The sequence below is a fragment of the Hippocampus comes genome, unplaced genomic scaffold (assembly GCF_001891065.2).
Source record: "Hippocampus comes isolate QL1 unplaced genomic scaffold, H_comes_QL1_v1.1 scaffold275, whole genome shotgun sequence".
In the NCBI taxonomy this organism is placed as follows: domain Eukaryota; kingdom Metazoa; phylum Chordata; class Actinopteri; order Syngnathiformes; family Syngnathidae; genus Hippocampus; species Hippocampus comes.
The window spans coordinates 1,491,080-1,508,694 of NW_017804971.1; the positions used below are offsets into that span (position 1 = coordinate 1,491,080).

The 17,615-nt window shown below is 41.4% G+C and overlaps 1 protein-coding gene across 2 annotated transcripts in view; it reads left to right on the top strand.

Annotated features, from left to right (window-relative positions):
- The window catches only part of tln2a (talin 2a), a 90,417-nt gene extending 77,098 nt beyond the window's left edge, over nucleotides 1-13,319 (top strand). Inside the window, exons 42-59 of one of the 2 annotated variants that reach the window (XM_019891240.1) lie at nucleotides 651-821; nucleotides 1,147-1,293; nucleotides 1,669-1,770; nucleotides 1,855-1,974; nucleotides 2,057-2,203; nucleotides 2,737-2,903; nucleotides 3,969-4,152; nucleotides 4,234-4,359; nucleotides 5,649-5,765; nucleotides 6,573-6,758; nucleotides 6,830-6,937; nucleotides 7,247-7,352; nucleotides 8,943-8,948; nucleotides 9,289-9,413; nucleotides 11,935-12,123; nucleotides 12,198-12,380; nucleotides 12,548-12,673; nucleotides 12,912-13,319. In XM_019891240.1, coding sequence (XP_019746799.1) covers nucleotides 651-821; nucleotides 1,147-1,293; nucleotides 1,669-1,770; nucleotides 1,855-1,974; nucleotides 2,057-2,203; nucleotides 2,737-2,903; nucleotides 3,969-4,152; nucleotides 4,234-4,359; nucleotides 5,649-5,765; nucleotides 6,573-6,758; nucleotides 6,830-6,937; nucleotides 7,247-7,352; nucleotides 8,943-8,948; nucleotides 9,289-9,413; nucleotides 11,935-12,123; nucleotides 12,198-12,380; nucleotides 12,548-12,673; nucleotides 12,912-13,040 — 2,439 coding nt within the window. In that variant the 3' untranslated portion in view covers nucleotides 13,041-13,319. The remainder of the gene's footprint in view (nucleotides 1-650; nucleotides 822-1,146; nucleotides 1,294-1,668; nucleotides 1,771-1,854; nucleotides 1,975-2,056; nucleotides 2,204-2,736; nucleotides 2,904-3,968; nucleotides 4,153-4,233; nucleotides 4,360-5,648; nucleotides 5,766-6,572; nucleotides 6,759-6,829; nucleotides 6,938-7,246; nucleotides 7,353-8,942; nucleotides 8,949-9,288; nucleotides 9,414-11,934; nucleotides 12,124-12,197; nucleotides 12,381-12,547; nucleotides 12,674-12,911) is intronic. The other variant, XM_019891248.1, reaches the window with a different exon arrangement.
- Nucleotides 13,320-17,615: the final 4,296 nt, after the last annotated feature.

The window sequence follows — 17,615 nt, forward strand, 5'->3', positions numbered from 1 at the left end:
GTGTCTGCACGTGAGCTGTGGCCTACAGCAGTTCCTGTGTGTTTAAGGGATGCTTTGCTCTCTTTTGCGTTTCAATTTATGCTTCAAATATTTCTGTATACATATACTGTATGTCGAAGCTTAGGGAAAAGCACACAGTTTTCCAGTAATGTACTTGACACTAAAATTGTCTTAATCTCACCAGTAAAACAATTCTTTGGGATTGGTGGAAGGACGTTTGAGAATGAATTCAATATCCTACTAGTGTGCTACAAATAAGCTCTCAAACGACTTTAAGGCCAGTCATTTGTTTTGCCTTACCAGACACATAGAGAAGAGCATATTCGTCCATTATTTGAATAATTGCGTAAACCGCTGACTGGCCATTTTGAGAATTTATTCACTGTGCGCTTTCATTCATAATGTGGCATAGTGGTAAGATATCAAACGACGCAAAATACATCACACCATCATCGCAAGTATCCCTAGATGCCGTGCAGGTATGCCCCCTAGTGGCTATTAGGAGTATGGAGATGGCATCAGACCAAGCTGAGTTGTGTGTGAACTGTTGAGTTCTGTGTTTTGAGACATCGCCATGACAAAATTATGATTTTTTTTTTTTTTGTCTGAAATCATACGCCACACACAACTGATGTGTGTTTTGACCTCAGGTGAGCCAGCTGGCCGGCTACTTTGACCCACTGATCAGGGCAGCAGTGGGCGTGGCATCCAAGCTGAAGGACCACCAGCAGCAGATGACCTTCCTGGATCAGACCAAGACCCTGGCCGAGTCTGCCCTGCAGATGCTGTACGCCGCCAAGGAGGGGGGAGGAAACCGCAAGGTCATATCTTTGGTGGTTTTTGTCTTCCGCCATGCATATTTGTTGTCGTAGTAGTTGTTGGTTTTGCCTTAAGCTAGTTTGATCGGCCTACTAACAATTCAGCGTGTCCATAAAGTCTCTTTACAATGTAACAAATTGATTAGAAAGGCAAATATCTACAATACACAAATGCTGGAAATTATGACAAAAAGAGGAGTACATCTGCCGCTTCCTTTGCATTCGGAACTGTTTTATCCGGATGAACAAAATGTAATTACAAGACAACAGAGGCCTACTTTAGCTTCGTGGCCTGCGTGTGATTGTGCATTGTCGTGACAACTGTCAGGCGTGCCACACGCACGACGCCATCGCCGAGGCCTCCCAGTTAATGAAGGAGGCGGTGGATGACATCATGGTGACGCTGAACGAGGCTGCCAGTGAAGTTGGAATGGTCGGCGGCATGGTGGATTCCATTGCGGAGGCCATGGCCAAGGTAAATCCACTTTGATATAGGTTTATTAGATATAAACAATAAATTTATTCCCTTGGTCTGAGCACAAAAACAGCACAGCAAATCTTGTCGGTCATTTTTTCAGGATAGGTTCCCCCTAAAAAAAATAATCACATATAGGTGAAAATGCCAAACTATGACTATATAGAGTTCATCTCAGTAATATTGTTTAATATTCCTGCAAAAATGTGTGCAGATATAGTCCTTCCTCCTTAATAGATGTCTATTTCATCTGCAGTTGAGTATCATAAACGCATTATATTATTCGCATTTGATGTCATTTGTGGTTTTAGTTTTGTCATATTCCAAAATGCATCCTTTTTTGAAAAGCAAACTGAATGTTTCTTGTTTATTCAGCTGGATGAGGGAACACCACCTGAGCCCGAGGGCTCATTCGTGGATTACCAGACCAGTATGGTGAAGCACTCCAAAGCTATTGCAGTCACGGCTCAGGAAATGGTACACCGCAGTACACTTTCAAATGTTACACATTGTAACATTTTAAGAAAATGCTATGGAATGGTTTGCTGTGTTATGATTCAGATGACTAAATCGGTGACATGTCCGGACGAGCTCGGAGGTCTGGCCTCTCAGGTAACGGTCGACTTCAGCCAACTGGCCGTCGACGGACGGATGGCCGCCCACACGGCCGAGCCAGAAGAGGTGCGAACGGTGACCCCCGCGCATATCAAAAAGCAACGCACGAGGGCTGTCATGAGCAACTTCTCTATTTTGTCTTCCCCAGATCGGCTTCCAGATCAAGACCCGAGTGCAAGAGCTGGGCCACGGCTGCATCTTCCTGGTGCAGAAGGCCGGGGCGCTGCAGATCACTCCCTCCGACGGCTTCACCAAGCGAGAGCTCATCGACTGCGCGCGCACCGTCACAGAGAAGGTTAGCAGCGTCATGAAGACGACGCTTTTTTTTTTTTTTTTTGAGTCATGTGATTCGATTTGATTCCTTATAACCCCATACTGGTTATTCCCCAGTGAACTCACGCTTTCTCGAGCTACATGTGTGATTTGTATTATTGTTAACTGGATTACCAAGAGCCAAACTAAACTATACGTCATCTGGTCTATTATTAGAATTAAATTACATTACCGGTACTTTGCATTTGTCTTAATACTTCCATTGGTCACAGAGCAATCGATCAAGCATGACCGCGTTTGGATTTTAAACTCATTTGTACCATCATCAGTCGATTCAAATGAGGTTGGAAATTTACAAAATTTAAGCAATTTCCGGTGTTATGCTGTATTAACTAGACTCGCCTGCATGAGCTTTCCTCACATGCGGAAACATCTTAGACACCCGTAAGAAAAAAAAAAGTTGAATTACTCTGACTGTTGTCTTTTGAACATACACATGCTGTCTTCGATTGTCCCCGGGATGATTCGAGGTTATCATGGTGTACGCGTCCTCAGGTGTCCTTGGTGCTGTCGGCACTTCAGGCAGGCAACAAGGGCACGCAGGCCTGCATCACAGCGGCCAGCGCCGTATCGGGCATCATCGCCGATCTGGACACCACCATCATGTTCGCCTCGGCTGGCACGCTCAACGCTGAGAATGATGAGTCCTTTGCCGACCACAGGTGGGAGTGCCAAAATCTGTCTGTTCGCCTTCATGAATTTCTCACGTCTGTAGTTAAAAATGTGGCTTCTGGTTATCTGTTATCCAAAGCTGACAGAATGACTTAGTAGCTGGCAGACAAAAGGGAGGCAAAATGTTTTCTTCTGTCAGAAAGTGCAAATTACCCTCAGGCTTTAAAAGATGAAGTGTCACATCTTCCATTGTTCTGAAGACGTCTCGAAAAGATTTTCTCACCCTGACAACAAAAGGAGACAAAAGTCTGCTATTATTTGATGCTGTGACCGAAAAGATGATCCAAGATTGAAATCGTTTTTTGTGTGTGTGTGTGTGTGTGTGTGTGTGTGTGTGTGTGTGTGTGTGTGTGTGTGTGTGTGTGTGTGTGTGTGTGTGTGTGTGTGTGTGAGAGAGAGAGAGAAATTGTCAATCACGTCCATCCAGTGGCATGAAAGTGGAAAACACACACAAATCCTGTTTCCTGTTTTTGATCTTTCACTTTACATTCATTTTATTTCTTAATTGGTTCAGAAATGGAAAGCTTATCTAGGAATATATCAGCACAACATTTAATCGTATTTAGGAGTCTATTTTGGATATTCAGAGATAGAATTACTTATATCGTAGATGCTTGTCTGTGTACTCATAAAGATTTGTGTGCTTATCACAGAACTGAAATGAAGACGGTCAGTTTTATTCATCCATCCATCCATTTTTTGAACCGTTTTATCCTCACAAGGGTCGCGGGGCATGCTGGAGCTTCAAATTAATAGTGTAAAAAAAATGTTTTTTACATTATGCAGTGAGGTTTTCCTTCACACAAACTTAGCTGTTAAAAAAAATAATAAAATAGCAAAATGGTAAGACAAAAATTAGATACTCTTTGTATGAGTAATTAATTACCGCTCAGTAAATCTTATTCAGTTGCTAATTGAAAAGAATATTTTGGCTGAAGCGCTTGAAATGAATGACATTAGATTGTCCATTTACAATGCTGAGGAGGATATGAAGCTGTCTTAATAAATGCTAACATATTTCCTCCAAACCTTTCCCATGACTCTCTCTTTCTCAGAGAAAACATTCTGAAGACAGCCAAAGCTCTGGTGGAGGACACAAAGATGTTGGTGTCAGGTGCCGCTTCCAGTCAGGACAAGTTGGCGCAGGCCGCGCAGTCATCTGCCAAAACCATCACCCAGCTCACTGATGTGGTCAAACTAGGCGCGGCCAGCATTGGTTCCGATGATCCAGAGACACAGGTCCGTCAGTTTCGGTGTCATAGCAACATGACTTCACTTTACTTATTGCCTCATCTCATGAAATGATTGTTTTAACTCAAGGTGGTTCTGATAAATGCTGTCAAAGATGTCGCCAAGGCACTGGCAGAGCTCATCAGTGCCACCAAGTGTGCCTCCGGTAAAGCGGCGGACGACCCGTCCATGTACCAGCTGAAAGGCGCGGCCAAGGTGCGGGCATCATTACATCCATCCATTTTCTGTAGCGGGTGACCTCATTAATAGGGTCATGAATGAGCGAGACTCAGTCTCAGCTGACCCTTGGCGAGAGGTGGCGGTAATGGAGGTGAAAATACAAAAAAGCCGAAACAGTACAAGTAGTATAGAAAGCTGTTTAAGGATTTACATGGACCATGTCATTGTCCTCACAAGTATACTTGACATTGGAGTTGGACGACCACATGTTACTAGTGAGGCAAAACCGTGGACTCGTTGACATCTGGCTGACACAAGTACTAAATGTACAAAACTCTAAATGTTAAAGTCCATGTAAAATAAAAATACAGGTAGATACAGTATATATTCAAAATTTGATATACCACAGAGAGGAGTGTTACTAAAAAGCCCTGCAGAATTTAAATGATTAAAAACTAATTAAGTGTGAAATATCAACTGTTCCACTCAAATGCCAACTGCCAATCAAATACCACTGCTGTGATGCTCACACCAATCTTCTCTTCTCCAATGAGGGGGAATGGCATCAATCAAACACAACCTTACTTTTGTCTCACTTTTGTATGGTAACTAATTCACAGGGGTCAATAAACAAATACTGTGTGATGTTTCTAATGTAAATAACCCCAAAAAATGTGCTCTTTGTTGAAAGGAAATCGTCAAACAATCCTTTATGGTTGTTAGTGTACAGACAAGTACAATATAGATCTTGTGCACCTTCTATTGTTCATAATAGGGTACTACAACCCTTCTTGACAAACCAAGCATGCTCACTCGCTCGCGCACAAAGAAGTTGATAATTATGTAAATGTTGCATCACCACCCTTGGATGTTTGCTAGAAATTCGTATTCATAGTTATTGCATTATTCTACTCATTTGGGTTACCTCCATACATTTTAGTTTGGTACGTCAAGCTTATTTTTGTCGTTGGCCACATTGTAGTTACGGTTTCCCTTCGAGTGCAGTTATGAATTTTGGGAAACCATATAAATGTTTAATCCCATGCACATATTACAATCACAGCACACACAAAATTGATGGATAACTAGTTTCAAAATCAGAAGTCAAGAATAATGACTGTTATTGTGGATTACATATGACAATTTGAAATGTTTAGTTCAGACTTTAACACGCATCATCGAACTTGACATGCTCTATTTGCTTTCGCGGGCCACATAAAATGATGTGGCGAGCCAGATCTGGCCCCCGGGCCTTGACTTTGACACCTGTGATTTAGAGGGTTACTGTGCAAGGACCATGAATGCTTGATAACTTTTGCTTTCAGGTGATGGTGACCAATGTGACGTCCTTGCTGAAGACGGTAAAGGCCGTGGAGGACGAGGCCACGCGAGGCACCCGAGCGCTGGAGGCCACCATCGAGTGCATCAAACAGGAAATGGCGGTGAGAGAATATTGGCTGACTGACGGACCGATTAAATCCAGTGGTCATGGTCAAAGCACCATTTGTAGAAGGATTAATCCAAGCCTTTGTTGATAATAATTACCTCATTCCCTCTTACTTCCTATACTAGATGGGGATTTTTGTACTCATGAGCTAAATAGTTTTCTTACATTACTGTACTTGCCGTCATTTACATCAGTGTTTTTCAAACCTGTGCCACGGGACATTGTCAGGTGTGCCGCGGGAAAATATCCAATTTGTATGCCTGTGCGGTCTATCGCCCAGAAAGTAATCGTGCAGTAATCGTACCCTCCCATACCGCTAGGGAGCAGCGAGCCAATTGCCTTGTGTTTCGACCACTAGAAATACCGAATTTGTGCCGCATGAATGCAGGACGACAGTGAAACAATAAATATGAAATATTATAAAATACTTTTTTCTTTGTGTTCATTTGATTCCAATTCAAGCAGTTATAACGTCATTCTGCAATGTTAAAAACGGTATTAGTAACAATATAACACGTCAACACGTTGTGCCGCGAGATTTTTTCAATGAAAGAAGTGCGCCTTGGCTCAAAAAAGTTTGAAAAACACTGATTTACATTATGATTTTTTGCAAAGCCTGTCATCATTATTGAACAAATTAATAAACTGATATGCTTTGTGCTATGCAGACTTTACATTTACTTCATTGAACTAATAATCATTAAAAAATATATTTTGTTGACATTTGTAAAAAGTGAGATGAAGTCTGGTGCATTTGGCTTGTCAAGTGACTTCTGCCCCCTCTGTCAACTCTCATCCGCAGTTGTTCCAGTCCCGGGACCCTCCACGGAAAACAACCACGCCCGAAGAGTTCATCCGCATAACCAAAGGCATCACTTTGGCGACCGCCAAAGCCGTGGCCGCCGGCAATTCGGCCCGACAGGAGGACATCATCCACACGGCCAACCTGAGCCGCAAGGCCATTTCCGACATGCTTGCCAGCTGCAAGGTTCTTTCGAGTTTATCCAGCGACCCTGAAAGCGTTAGCCCCTGCGATGTTGATTGTGTTGTGTTCTGCAGCAAGCGGCGTATCATCCTGACGTCAATGAGGAAGTGAAGAATAGGGCGCTGAGATTTGGATCAGAGTGCACCACTGGGTACATCGATCTACTTGAACAAGTTCTCATGGTGGGTGGTTTCTGTGTTGCAAATTCTTTACATTTTTACATACAGTATTTTCCACCTGTTTGGAATGATATTTGACCTCACTTGTTTGTGTTACCTTTGACCTCAGCCCCTATCTTATACCCATAATGTTAATGTTATGTGCCTTGGCTACATCCAATGTGTCCGATAGTGTCAATCAAAAATGAGCAATGTTACATTTATATAGGCTGAAATTCTAAAGAAACTCTTGGATTGGATCTCACTCCCTTTTGGCGTATTTATAGTCATGGTCATTTACTTTTGTGTGTGTGTGTGTGTGTGTGTGCATAGGTGTTGCAGAGGCCCACTCCTGAGCAGAAGCAGCAGCTGGCTGGATGTTCAAAACGAGTGGCCGGAGCGGTCACAGAACTCATCCAGTCTGCGGAGGCCATGAAAGGTAATCAGCCTCACGCACACACATAACAGTCAATATGTTGCTCAAATAAATCCAATTTTTAGGACAATTTAGTAAGCTTGAGAAAAAAATTGAACACTTTGAATACTGTGAGAATGAAGGCGAAATGTCTTGGGGGGGGGGCGGGAAAGTATCCAAACATGAGCACAAGGTGTTTTTGAAAACAATGCAACGATTTTTGCTGTGTCTCTAAACCACAATGAGTTTTTTTTTGTTGTTTCGCTCCCTTCAAAACAACAAAGATTTTCATTGTCTTTCGGCGAAGAAAAAAAAAGCTAAGTTAAAAAGAGATAGCTGCGTTTCGTTTTCTTTGATGAGCAATGAAATAAAATCCTTTTCATTCAGTCCTCAATGTGAGCAAAAAAAAACAACCCTTATTTTTGTTTTGATTTTTTTCTCCATGTATACAGTAATTATGACTACATTTTAAACGTGTACATTATGAATGCCGTTTTTCTAGTTTATTCTTGAAAAAGAAGAGGAGAGTTTGCATAGAGTATAGACCAGGGGTGTCAAACATACGGCCCGCGGGCCGGAACCGGCCCGCAAGTAGGTTCAATCAGGCCCGCAGGATAATGTAAAAGTGAAAAAAATGCATTAAAGACACAGAATTAATATTTTTAATCAGGTGCAATTCATTGAGTATCCGCAAGGGGACACTGTTTTGATCAGAGAAGAAGACAACAGCAGCCTCAGTCTGTCACTGAGACAGACCCATGACAGCAGACGCTATCAATAGCACTCTCACATTTACACATTTAATAGCACTCTCCTTAGTTTGTAAGGTGTAGGCAGGGATTACATTTAGATTTTATATGCACGTGTAAATGCTTTAAAACTTGCTTTCTTTATGAATCTTGTTTAATCTTAAAGTGCATTACTATATTTTTCAATACCAATTACTTGTTAAAGTTTGTACAATCAGTGGGATCAGTTGCAATGCATATATGTGAATGATAAAAGTAAATTGCACATTTGTCGAAGGAAATGTAAGGTGCTTCATGAAATGTTTTGTAAAAGATATGTTCATTAAATTTCAACATTTTCCTAATGTTCTTGTGCTTCTTTATACCAAAACAAAGGAAAGACATATTGTTTTGGTTATTTATAGCAAAGCATAGTATCATTTTAATGGTCCGGCCCACTTGACATCTACCGAGGCCGTATGTGGCCCACCATGTGAAATGAATTTGACACCCCTGGTATAGACGCACAAAATGCAGTGTACGCCCTCCGACCACCATGGCAGCTGCAGTTAGAATCACACTAACCATTAAGACATCTCATTGTTTACAGTTTGAATAGGAAGTGCAAAGGTAACATTGGACAATGAGCCACACGCTGCTTCATCAAATGCATTATCTCATCACTTTCAGCTTCTTCTGGTAAAATTCCCTTGACTCTACTCCTTTCCTCTGTGACCCGAAACACTCCTTGGACTTATGTTCATGAGAGACGTTGTGGTTGTTTTCCAAATTCACACTTCTCTATTGCAGACTACATGATTAATAGTTATTCCCTGAGACATTTTTTTAACCCTCCTGTCTTCCTCGTTTTGATTTGTCGCCGCAGATGGGGGTAAGTTAGCATTGTTCTCTGTCCCGTGACTGACTTCACCCAATGCTTGACACTTCTTTTTTTTTTTTTTTTTTTTTCTTCCCCACTCATCTTATGGCCGCTAACACTGAATCATTTCACCTCATCTCTAAGTCCAGCTGCTGCACGGAGCCGTCATCATCCAACCCGCTTTGTTTTTAGGCACCCGTATCACTTTATGTGTGTTGTGGTGAATATGGCACACGGCGAATGTGTGGCTCTGCCGATGCTCTGTTGTCGTGAGGCATGATCCGGAGATGCGTTGAAGCTTTTTTCCGCGAGTGCCTCTTTGTAACCGGCATGTTCTCACGGCTCCATCCAGGATCTGAGTGGGTGGACCCCGAGGATCCGACAGTGATTGCGGAGACAGAACTGCTCGGGGCAGCGGCGTCCATTGAGGCGGCTGCAAAGAAGCTGGAGCAACTCAAACCTCGAGCCAAGCCCAAGGTGAGACACCACACGAGAAGTTAGGGATATCGGGCTTTGGGTTGAAATTTCAGGATGATCCTAAAATGCACCTTTACACGTGATCTTCTCTAAACTTTTGACAGTAAGAGGTTTTTGGTACTTTTGGCACAACTTTCTGTTCTCTAACAAGGAGCTGAATGACAAAATTCACAAGTGGTGTTTTTTTGTTGTTGTTTTCTAATGATGTCCACTTCTTGAGACACATTAAGGTCAGTGTTCACTTCCCTTTGAGAACATCCTGTTCGATCAATATTTAGGTGTTGTCTTGATTTCATGATATCAAAATGTGAACAGCATTGATGAAGAGGACTGTTTAAATATCACATCTTTATTGAACCACAATTTGAATTGGTTGATTCAGGGGTCAAACACCTGCTGTGAGTTTTGCTGGTCAGCTCCTTGTTATCAAACTGCAAGCTGTGCAAAAAGTACTGAAACACTGAACAGGTGGACATGTTCATTCCAAAGTCCAGTGAAGGTCAAATTAAGTTCATCTTTCTAGGTTATAGTGCATTTTAACTTTTTCTTGAAATTTCACACCTGATTTTTTACAACAACCGTAAGTCCTTCCCAATGCGCCTGTTGAGCAAGGTCAAGTATTATCAGTTCTCGGTATTTTCAGGAATTGTGGATGTTGTCTGTTGTTGTCTCTTCCCTGTCGAGATATTCCCTATACTGTACACCCCCAACCTACAGGGATTTCACTACACCAGTGCTGGGGGGTACGAAAACCCTATCCGAAATCTGTGTAGCCTCACCCAAGCCTCTGCAGCATTTTATTTCCATCCATTTGCCAAACCGCTGATTTTGATATTCTAAAATATTTTTAGGAATTATTTTCTCAGCCCCCGTATGTATGGTCCCTTAGTTCCGGCCGAAAAAAGAAAAAGAAATCCTGGAGCAATGCGTGCCAATCTATAAACATCAGCCCCGCCTTTTGTAAATACCCAAATCGTTAGTTCGAAGGTTTTTAATATCCATCACAAGATTTGGCCATTTTCCCTTCTGCCTTGTTTCTTCCTCCTCCCCCATCCTTCCATCTGTGGATTACCGAGCGAAATCTCCTTGCCGTTTATACATGCAGTATGCTCTTTTTCAATCCGCAGCAAATCACCAAATTAATCCCCTCAATCCCTGACCTTTAACCCCCACCAACCCTTTCCTTGCCTGCCCCTGCATCAGGAGGCCTCCTCTGCAGGGCTCTGTCTGATATGTTTGATATATTAGGTTGTTATTCAGTCCCAACTATATATCAAACATATTCCTACAGTGTCCCGCTCTGTCTACAGACTTGTGGTGCGTGAATGTGCGTATGTCTGTGTGTTTGTGCGCAAGCGGTCACGTGTGTTATTCATCCGCACACTTCACTTTATTGCAATATGATAAGTAGCCCCTGCAGCCACTCGCTGCGCCACTCAGATTCTTCAACATTGGTTTGCCGTGAGTGCAGACCTCCATCAACTCACCTTCAGCACATGTCAGAATCTTGTAATTTAGATGGATGGATGATTCACAAATAAAAAAATAGCGAAAATGTCAAAAACAGCCACAAAAATTATTTTGTTATTAAGATGAATTGAAAAAAAAGAAAGCATATTTTTATCTATAAAGAACTGCAGTTTAAATGACTTCAATTTAAAAAGTAAAAATAAAATAAATGTCAATTAAAGTTGGAGGCGGGGGGTGTCAGGGACAAGGGAAGGGAGTTCCAAATGTGTCACTTTTTTGAAAATGAAGAAAAAACTAAGAGGGAAAATATAATTGGTAATATATATTTTTTTAAAAACGTTTTAAAAATAAGCACAACTCCAAAATTCAAATAATAATGGTAATGATAATACTGAACAAAATTCTCAAACACTCAAGTTCTTAAAAAAAAATTGGTGGGCGTGTAGAATGAAAAATGAAGGAATAAATAATTTTAAAAAAAAGAAAGGTAGCGATCATTACTAAAATACACAAAAAAAAAAAATCACACAAAGCATTAAAATGTACTATACTGTTTGGTCTGCCCCTGTTGGCTAACAAACAAAAAAAAAGAAATGAGTCATTGAAATTTGGGTTTCCCCAAATATTATCAGTTCCCCCTTCCTGTAATGCCTAAAATATAACTTAAAACGGTTGCATTATTCTCTGAGAAGTGAAGAAAATGACTTTGTAACATGTTTGTTTTTGTTTTTTTAAGCTAACACAGGCAATTTGATAACATCTTCCTACAAAGTTTGGTGGGAAATAAAAGTTGTTTAATTGTGTTTAATTATACCAACTCAAAGTCAAATTAGGATGAAGACATCGACGCTGAATTGTAAGCTCGTCGATGGGGGAGGAAAAATAAAAATAAAAGATCAGATTGGTTCGATTTGATTCCGGTATGTTGCTGTATGACTGGTACGGATGAGGGGCCTTCAGAAGTTCTCGGTACACGATGTACAATATGCATGTATACACAGTAAGTGATAGAAGTTTAATGGGAGCATGTGTTGCTGTTCTTTGACTTCAGTTGGCAGACGAAACGTTGAACTTTGAGGAGCAGATCCTGGAGGCGGCCAAGTCCATCGCCGCCGCCACCAGCGCCCTGGTCAAATCCGCCTCGGCCGCCCAGAGGGAGCTGGTGGCTCAGGGCAAAGTGGGCTCCATTCCTGCCAACGCCGTAGACGACGGACAGTGGTCCCAGGGGCTCATCTCGGCTGTGAGTACGACGGACGTTTGATCGGCCTGACGCAATTTGACGAGATGGCTGATAAATCGTGTGCCTTCACTCAGGCACGTATGGTGGCAGCGGCCACGAGCAACCTGTGCGAAGCGGCCAACGCGTCCGTGCAAGGCCACGCCAGCGAGGAGAAGCTCATCTCGTCAGCCAAGCAGGTGGCCGCCTCCACTGCACAGCTGCTGGTGGCCTGCAAGGTCAAGGCTGACCAAGACTCTGAAGCCATGAGGAGACTGCAGGTCTGCATTTCAGATCCGTTTTTCCCGATACCAGCTGCCAACCATGCAGTTTGTTTGCGTTGACTTGCTGCAACTACTGATTATTTTGATGATGGAATATTACCGTGCAACATTTTTTTGTACCTCCTGGTGGTTTTACATGTCGGCCCCATTGGATTTCCAACCAGATTGCTGGCAATGCAGTCAAGAAGGCATCCGACAACCTGGTTCGAGCCGCTCAGAAGGCAGCGTTTGATAAAGCTGACGAAGACAACGTGGTGGTCAAGACCAAGTTCGTGGGAGGGATTGCACAGGTAAATAACAACAGACACTCACCCGATTAAATATCCCAGGTCTGTTTTAGTGTAAATATTGAAGTGATTTCATGATTTAAAATATATATATATCTATATATATAGGTTATTTTCTTCTATTTTTACATGTTCTTAAATTCTTTCTGAATTCTGAATCTTCCCATATATTACGTTCGATCATTTCACCTTCGTCAGAACCGGTTCTTGATCTGTCATTCTTCGGTTGTCTTCCGTTCAGATCATCGCTGCTCAGGAGGAGATGCTGAGGAAGGAGCGTGAGCTAGAGGAAGCCCGCAAGAAGTTGGCTCAGATCCGACAGCAGCAGTACAAGTTCCTGCCGAGTGAACTGCGCGAGGACAACAACTAAACCAAACACACAAACCGACGAACCCTTGAAATGTCTCCTCTGCTGTGAGACTTGTTGGAAGCGAACAGTTCCGCGTAGTCTTCAAAACGAAGGCTTTCTCCTCGTACGACAACACAGCTACTTCGACTGATCTCAAACCGAATGTGACCCGATTGGGAGTGACCGTATGAAATGTTCCATTCACAAATGATTGTTTACCCGCATTGAGAAGTTCCCATGTTGTGTGAAAGCGTCTTTAATGGCCATGAGAAGTTACATGAACTCATTTACGAAGGATGTTTTACATTTTTTTGTCGCAGAAATCTTACACCGCCAAGTCTTTAATCACACTTTGGGGAAATTAATCTGATGCAATAACAAGGATCGTGCTGTAGAGGGCAGTGTCGGTGTCCTGTGTCGATCAATGAAAATTACCAATTATAATTAAAGATGTTTAATTTCCCTTCTACCGTGAAATAAATTGAAATTTGTTAGATCGGCTGACAATGAGAAATACCTCAAAATATTGCGTCGTCATCTTTTTTAATAGTTTTTGCGTATTTTAATAACTTTCAGACTCGGCAGAAATCAAGCACAATTCTGCAACATGAATTGAAAAAGCTATTTTTTTTTTTTTTTTTTTTAACTGAAGGGTATGGCTTTATGAATATACTACCTGCAATAGATGAGCCCTTTGTTTACCAAAATGTGATTGTAATGGCTTTTTGCCTTACCTTATGTCCTATGTTACAGCATACTGTAACTTACATGTAGGCTGTATGTTCAGGTCAGCGCATGGCTTCAAGTGCATCATCAAATCTATATGGATGCACAAATACTTTGACGTAACTTTAAAATGGACATTTTTCGTGTGTGTGTGTGTGTGTGTGTGTGTGTGTGTGCGTGTGCGCGCGCGCGCTCATAGTGTTATTTTTATTATTAGTGCCTTAGTCCGTAGCCTATACAGTCTCTACAGTGGTGTGTGTGTGTGTCAGTGGAAGCACAAGCATTTTTGGCATTGAATGTCATTTGTTGTTGTTCTGGGTGTTAACTTCATCCAAGTCTAGAATGATGACTTGCATCCACAAAGCCACTCATCATGGTGACACATTTAATGGCTTTGTTTTTTGAGGGGCGGGGACAGTGATATGGAACTGGTTCAATGCAATATAATCATGTTGCAACTTTCTGACACATTTAAAAGCTCTTCAGGTGGCTGATGAGATAAGTTCATTACATTTTCACGGTGCTTGTTAATTTTGAATCATGCAAAGCATTTTGGGGGATGATACAACTGCCTGACGGGATTTTCATCACGTTCCTCGTCATTTTGATACTTTTTAGAGGGGTGTTAAAGTGGTTCACTGCATTTTCATGAAGGTTTTCACCATTCTGCCTCATGTAAGTTCTTTCTATACGTAACTGGTCATTGCAATGTCATGGAGTCTCAACATCGTGACACATTTTAAAAACTTTATAAGGATGTTAGCAGTGGTTTACTGCATTTCCTTGATGTTGCTCTCTCATTCTGACTCCAGGATTTTTGGTGGGGGGTGATAACAATGTTGCATTGCTTTTTTTTTTTTTTTTTTTTACACAAACAGCACACAGGATACAACACACGAGATCACTCTTTTCCTTGTCGGATTTTATTTATTTGTTTCTGTTCCACATCTACAGCTGAAGGATATTTAAAAAAATGACCTCCTCACATCGACCAATAGCTGCTTTTTCTTTTAAAGCGGGTGTTCAAAAGAGACGCTATATACAGTTTTTTTGGTTTTGTTTTTAATATACCGTGTATATATACACGGCATATCCATGAAATGATTGATTGATGTTTTTTGTACATAGCTCATGTTGTCGCTCCTGAAAAAAAAATGTTTTTACATGTTGCGCTATTTTATTCAATTGTTTTTTTTTTATTCTAATTTGTGAACTCATGATCAACCAATAGCACTTGTTTTTCCTTTTTTTTTTTGCTTGGCAGGCGGGTGGGGGGTGATAAAAAAGTTTCATTTTTTTTTTTTTTTTTTTTTTTTTTAACCGTATCATGATTCTCAAAGAAGCATTTCTGAGGACTGGATTTCATCAATTTCCTTGTGTATGCCCTTTTGGGGCATGGTAGGACTGCATGTTTATCATGTCTTAATTTCTGACACGCAAGGCCTTTTAGGGAGATGAGCAAACTGGTCTGCTATATTTTGAGTTATCTCATCCTTCTGACTCATTTACGGCCTTTTTTTATGATGCTAATACTGCATTTCCATTTTGTTTCTCATCATTATGACACATTTAAAGGCCTTATTGCTGGTACTGTTTCACTGCGGGCCTTTTCCCAGATGGTCATAGTGAAACCTAGATCTGGCAGTCTTTGGTTTTAAAACCAATAGAAACTGGATTTGTTTGTCAGTCAATCAGCTCCTTTGCTAATGTATTGACAACAGAGGCATTGTATGAATGAGTAGCTTCCCTCCCATCTCCTCCGATAGCCTATATACTAAGTTCTGTTCCATAAACATTTGTCACCATTGCAATGGTGTGAGACATTTGACAGATGTTGTATGTGTTACCTTTAACAGATAGACAGTAAAGATGGCATATATAAGATATTTATCCGGCCACGATAAAAATTATTTTTTTGTATTTACTGGAAATAAAGTGTTGCATTGTGTCAACGGCCCTCTGTGTGAGCATTATGATTTACTTATGGTATTTCATGGTATTTTTAATGCCTTTTTTTGTTCCTCTTTTAAAAGTAAAACACACTGGGAGAATGAAGCCCACTGAGCCGCAATTTGATTCAGGTTGTGGGTGAACTGGGGCCTATCCCAGCCCACTTTGAGTGAGAGGCATGGTATACGCTGGACTGGTTCACAGCCATTCGCGGGACACATGAAGACAAACAATACACACATTCACACCGATGGACAAAGAACTGGCTTGCATGTTTGGAATGTGGGAGGAAACCTTGACAAAATACACGCAAAGCCCAACCAGCTGGCATTATTTTATTTTAGTTGTCCTGAATTGGCTTTCTGTAGAATTTAATGGCTGGTGAATTTTTAAAGCTTAAAAAAAATTAAAAAATCCGAAACCCTTCAATCCTTTCATTTATGCCAATTGATGATGATTATGTCACTGTAATTCATGCCCGAGTGGAGGGCATAGGTTGTGTTCTGTTCCGCCATTAAGGAGAGCTCTTAAGTGTCCTTCTGTTGCTTTAGTGTCAGTACAAGATGGCATTTCTGAGTCAGCAGTAAACCTGAGGCTGTGGGCAAGCCAGACGGTCCACTGATAGCCAAGCTAAATTTGTCAGCCACTAAAATTTGAGGAGGCCACCTTAATTATGGCCGACAACAGCTGCTCCTTGTACTCCTTTTAGATAAGGAATCCCTTTTACCGCACACTATATTAAAAAATATGTATATTAGACAGTTGAGGGTGGGAATGGCGGGTGCCAACTGGGACCGAATTAAGCAAGTGCTTTGCAAGCAGTGACACCACAAAAATATTCACCCATCACAGCACTTGAATGTAAGCCAGAAAGGCAAGTCCAAACATATGATGTTCATATATAATATTTCATAACATAGTATAGTGCAGCCACCTTCATTCATCTTACAGTAGAGCTTCTAATGTCATACATTAATTTGTATACAAATATCAGTATTTACAGACAAATTTCCGCTTATGTGGTTCACACCAGTTTTCAGTCAGCTACTTTTACCTCACCATGCAGCCGTCTTGGCCCGGGCTGAGTGTGTGTGTGCGTGCGTGTGTGTGTGTCTGAGACAGCTGCAACGGTGCCAGTGACTCTGTGAACTATCAAATGGGCCCAAGGTGACAGGGGGGTGTGCTGTTGAAAAGCCAAAAGCCACTTCATCTAGGGTGGCCATTTGAAGAGCTGTGACTCTTCAACATGCATCAACACAGAAAGCCACTCGGACAAGCTGGATGATGATCCTCGAAAGGGAGAGCAAAGCCCATCCGATAGTAGCCAGGATGTTAAGTATGACAGCCAAGAGCTTCCCAAATGATCCCTCGAACACAAACATAAAATGTCACAAGCTAACCTGACACCTCCCTCAGAGGGGGAGTAATGTCCACACGAGGCTTATTTAATCAGATAGATTTGCTTTGCGTGAATAACTCACATGCACGACATACTAGGACACAACTTTACATCTCCTGACTGTCTAATGGCTGAGTTGACAGATAGATGGATACAGTATACTGTATATCACAGATAGATAGGTCGAAATTAATAGATTAGAGATAAAAAGGAAAAGATATTTTTTGATACTTTGTAAGTTGAGTATTAGTTGTATGGTAAATTCTTTTACAAAGCTGATAGTGATCAGTTTCATGCACTACACAGAAAATGAATAATAATAATGTTCATCATAATGAAAGTATGTCAAAATAAATGACAATTACTGTAAATACGACTGTAAATAATACTGCAAATAAAAACCCCCTAACTTGTTTATACTAATACCTGTATATATTTTTTAGTACATGTCAGACTTCCTTCTCCCCAGCCACTTCTTCCACCTCTTCCCGGGGGATCCCAAGGCGTTCCCAGGCAAGCTG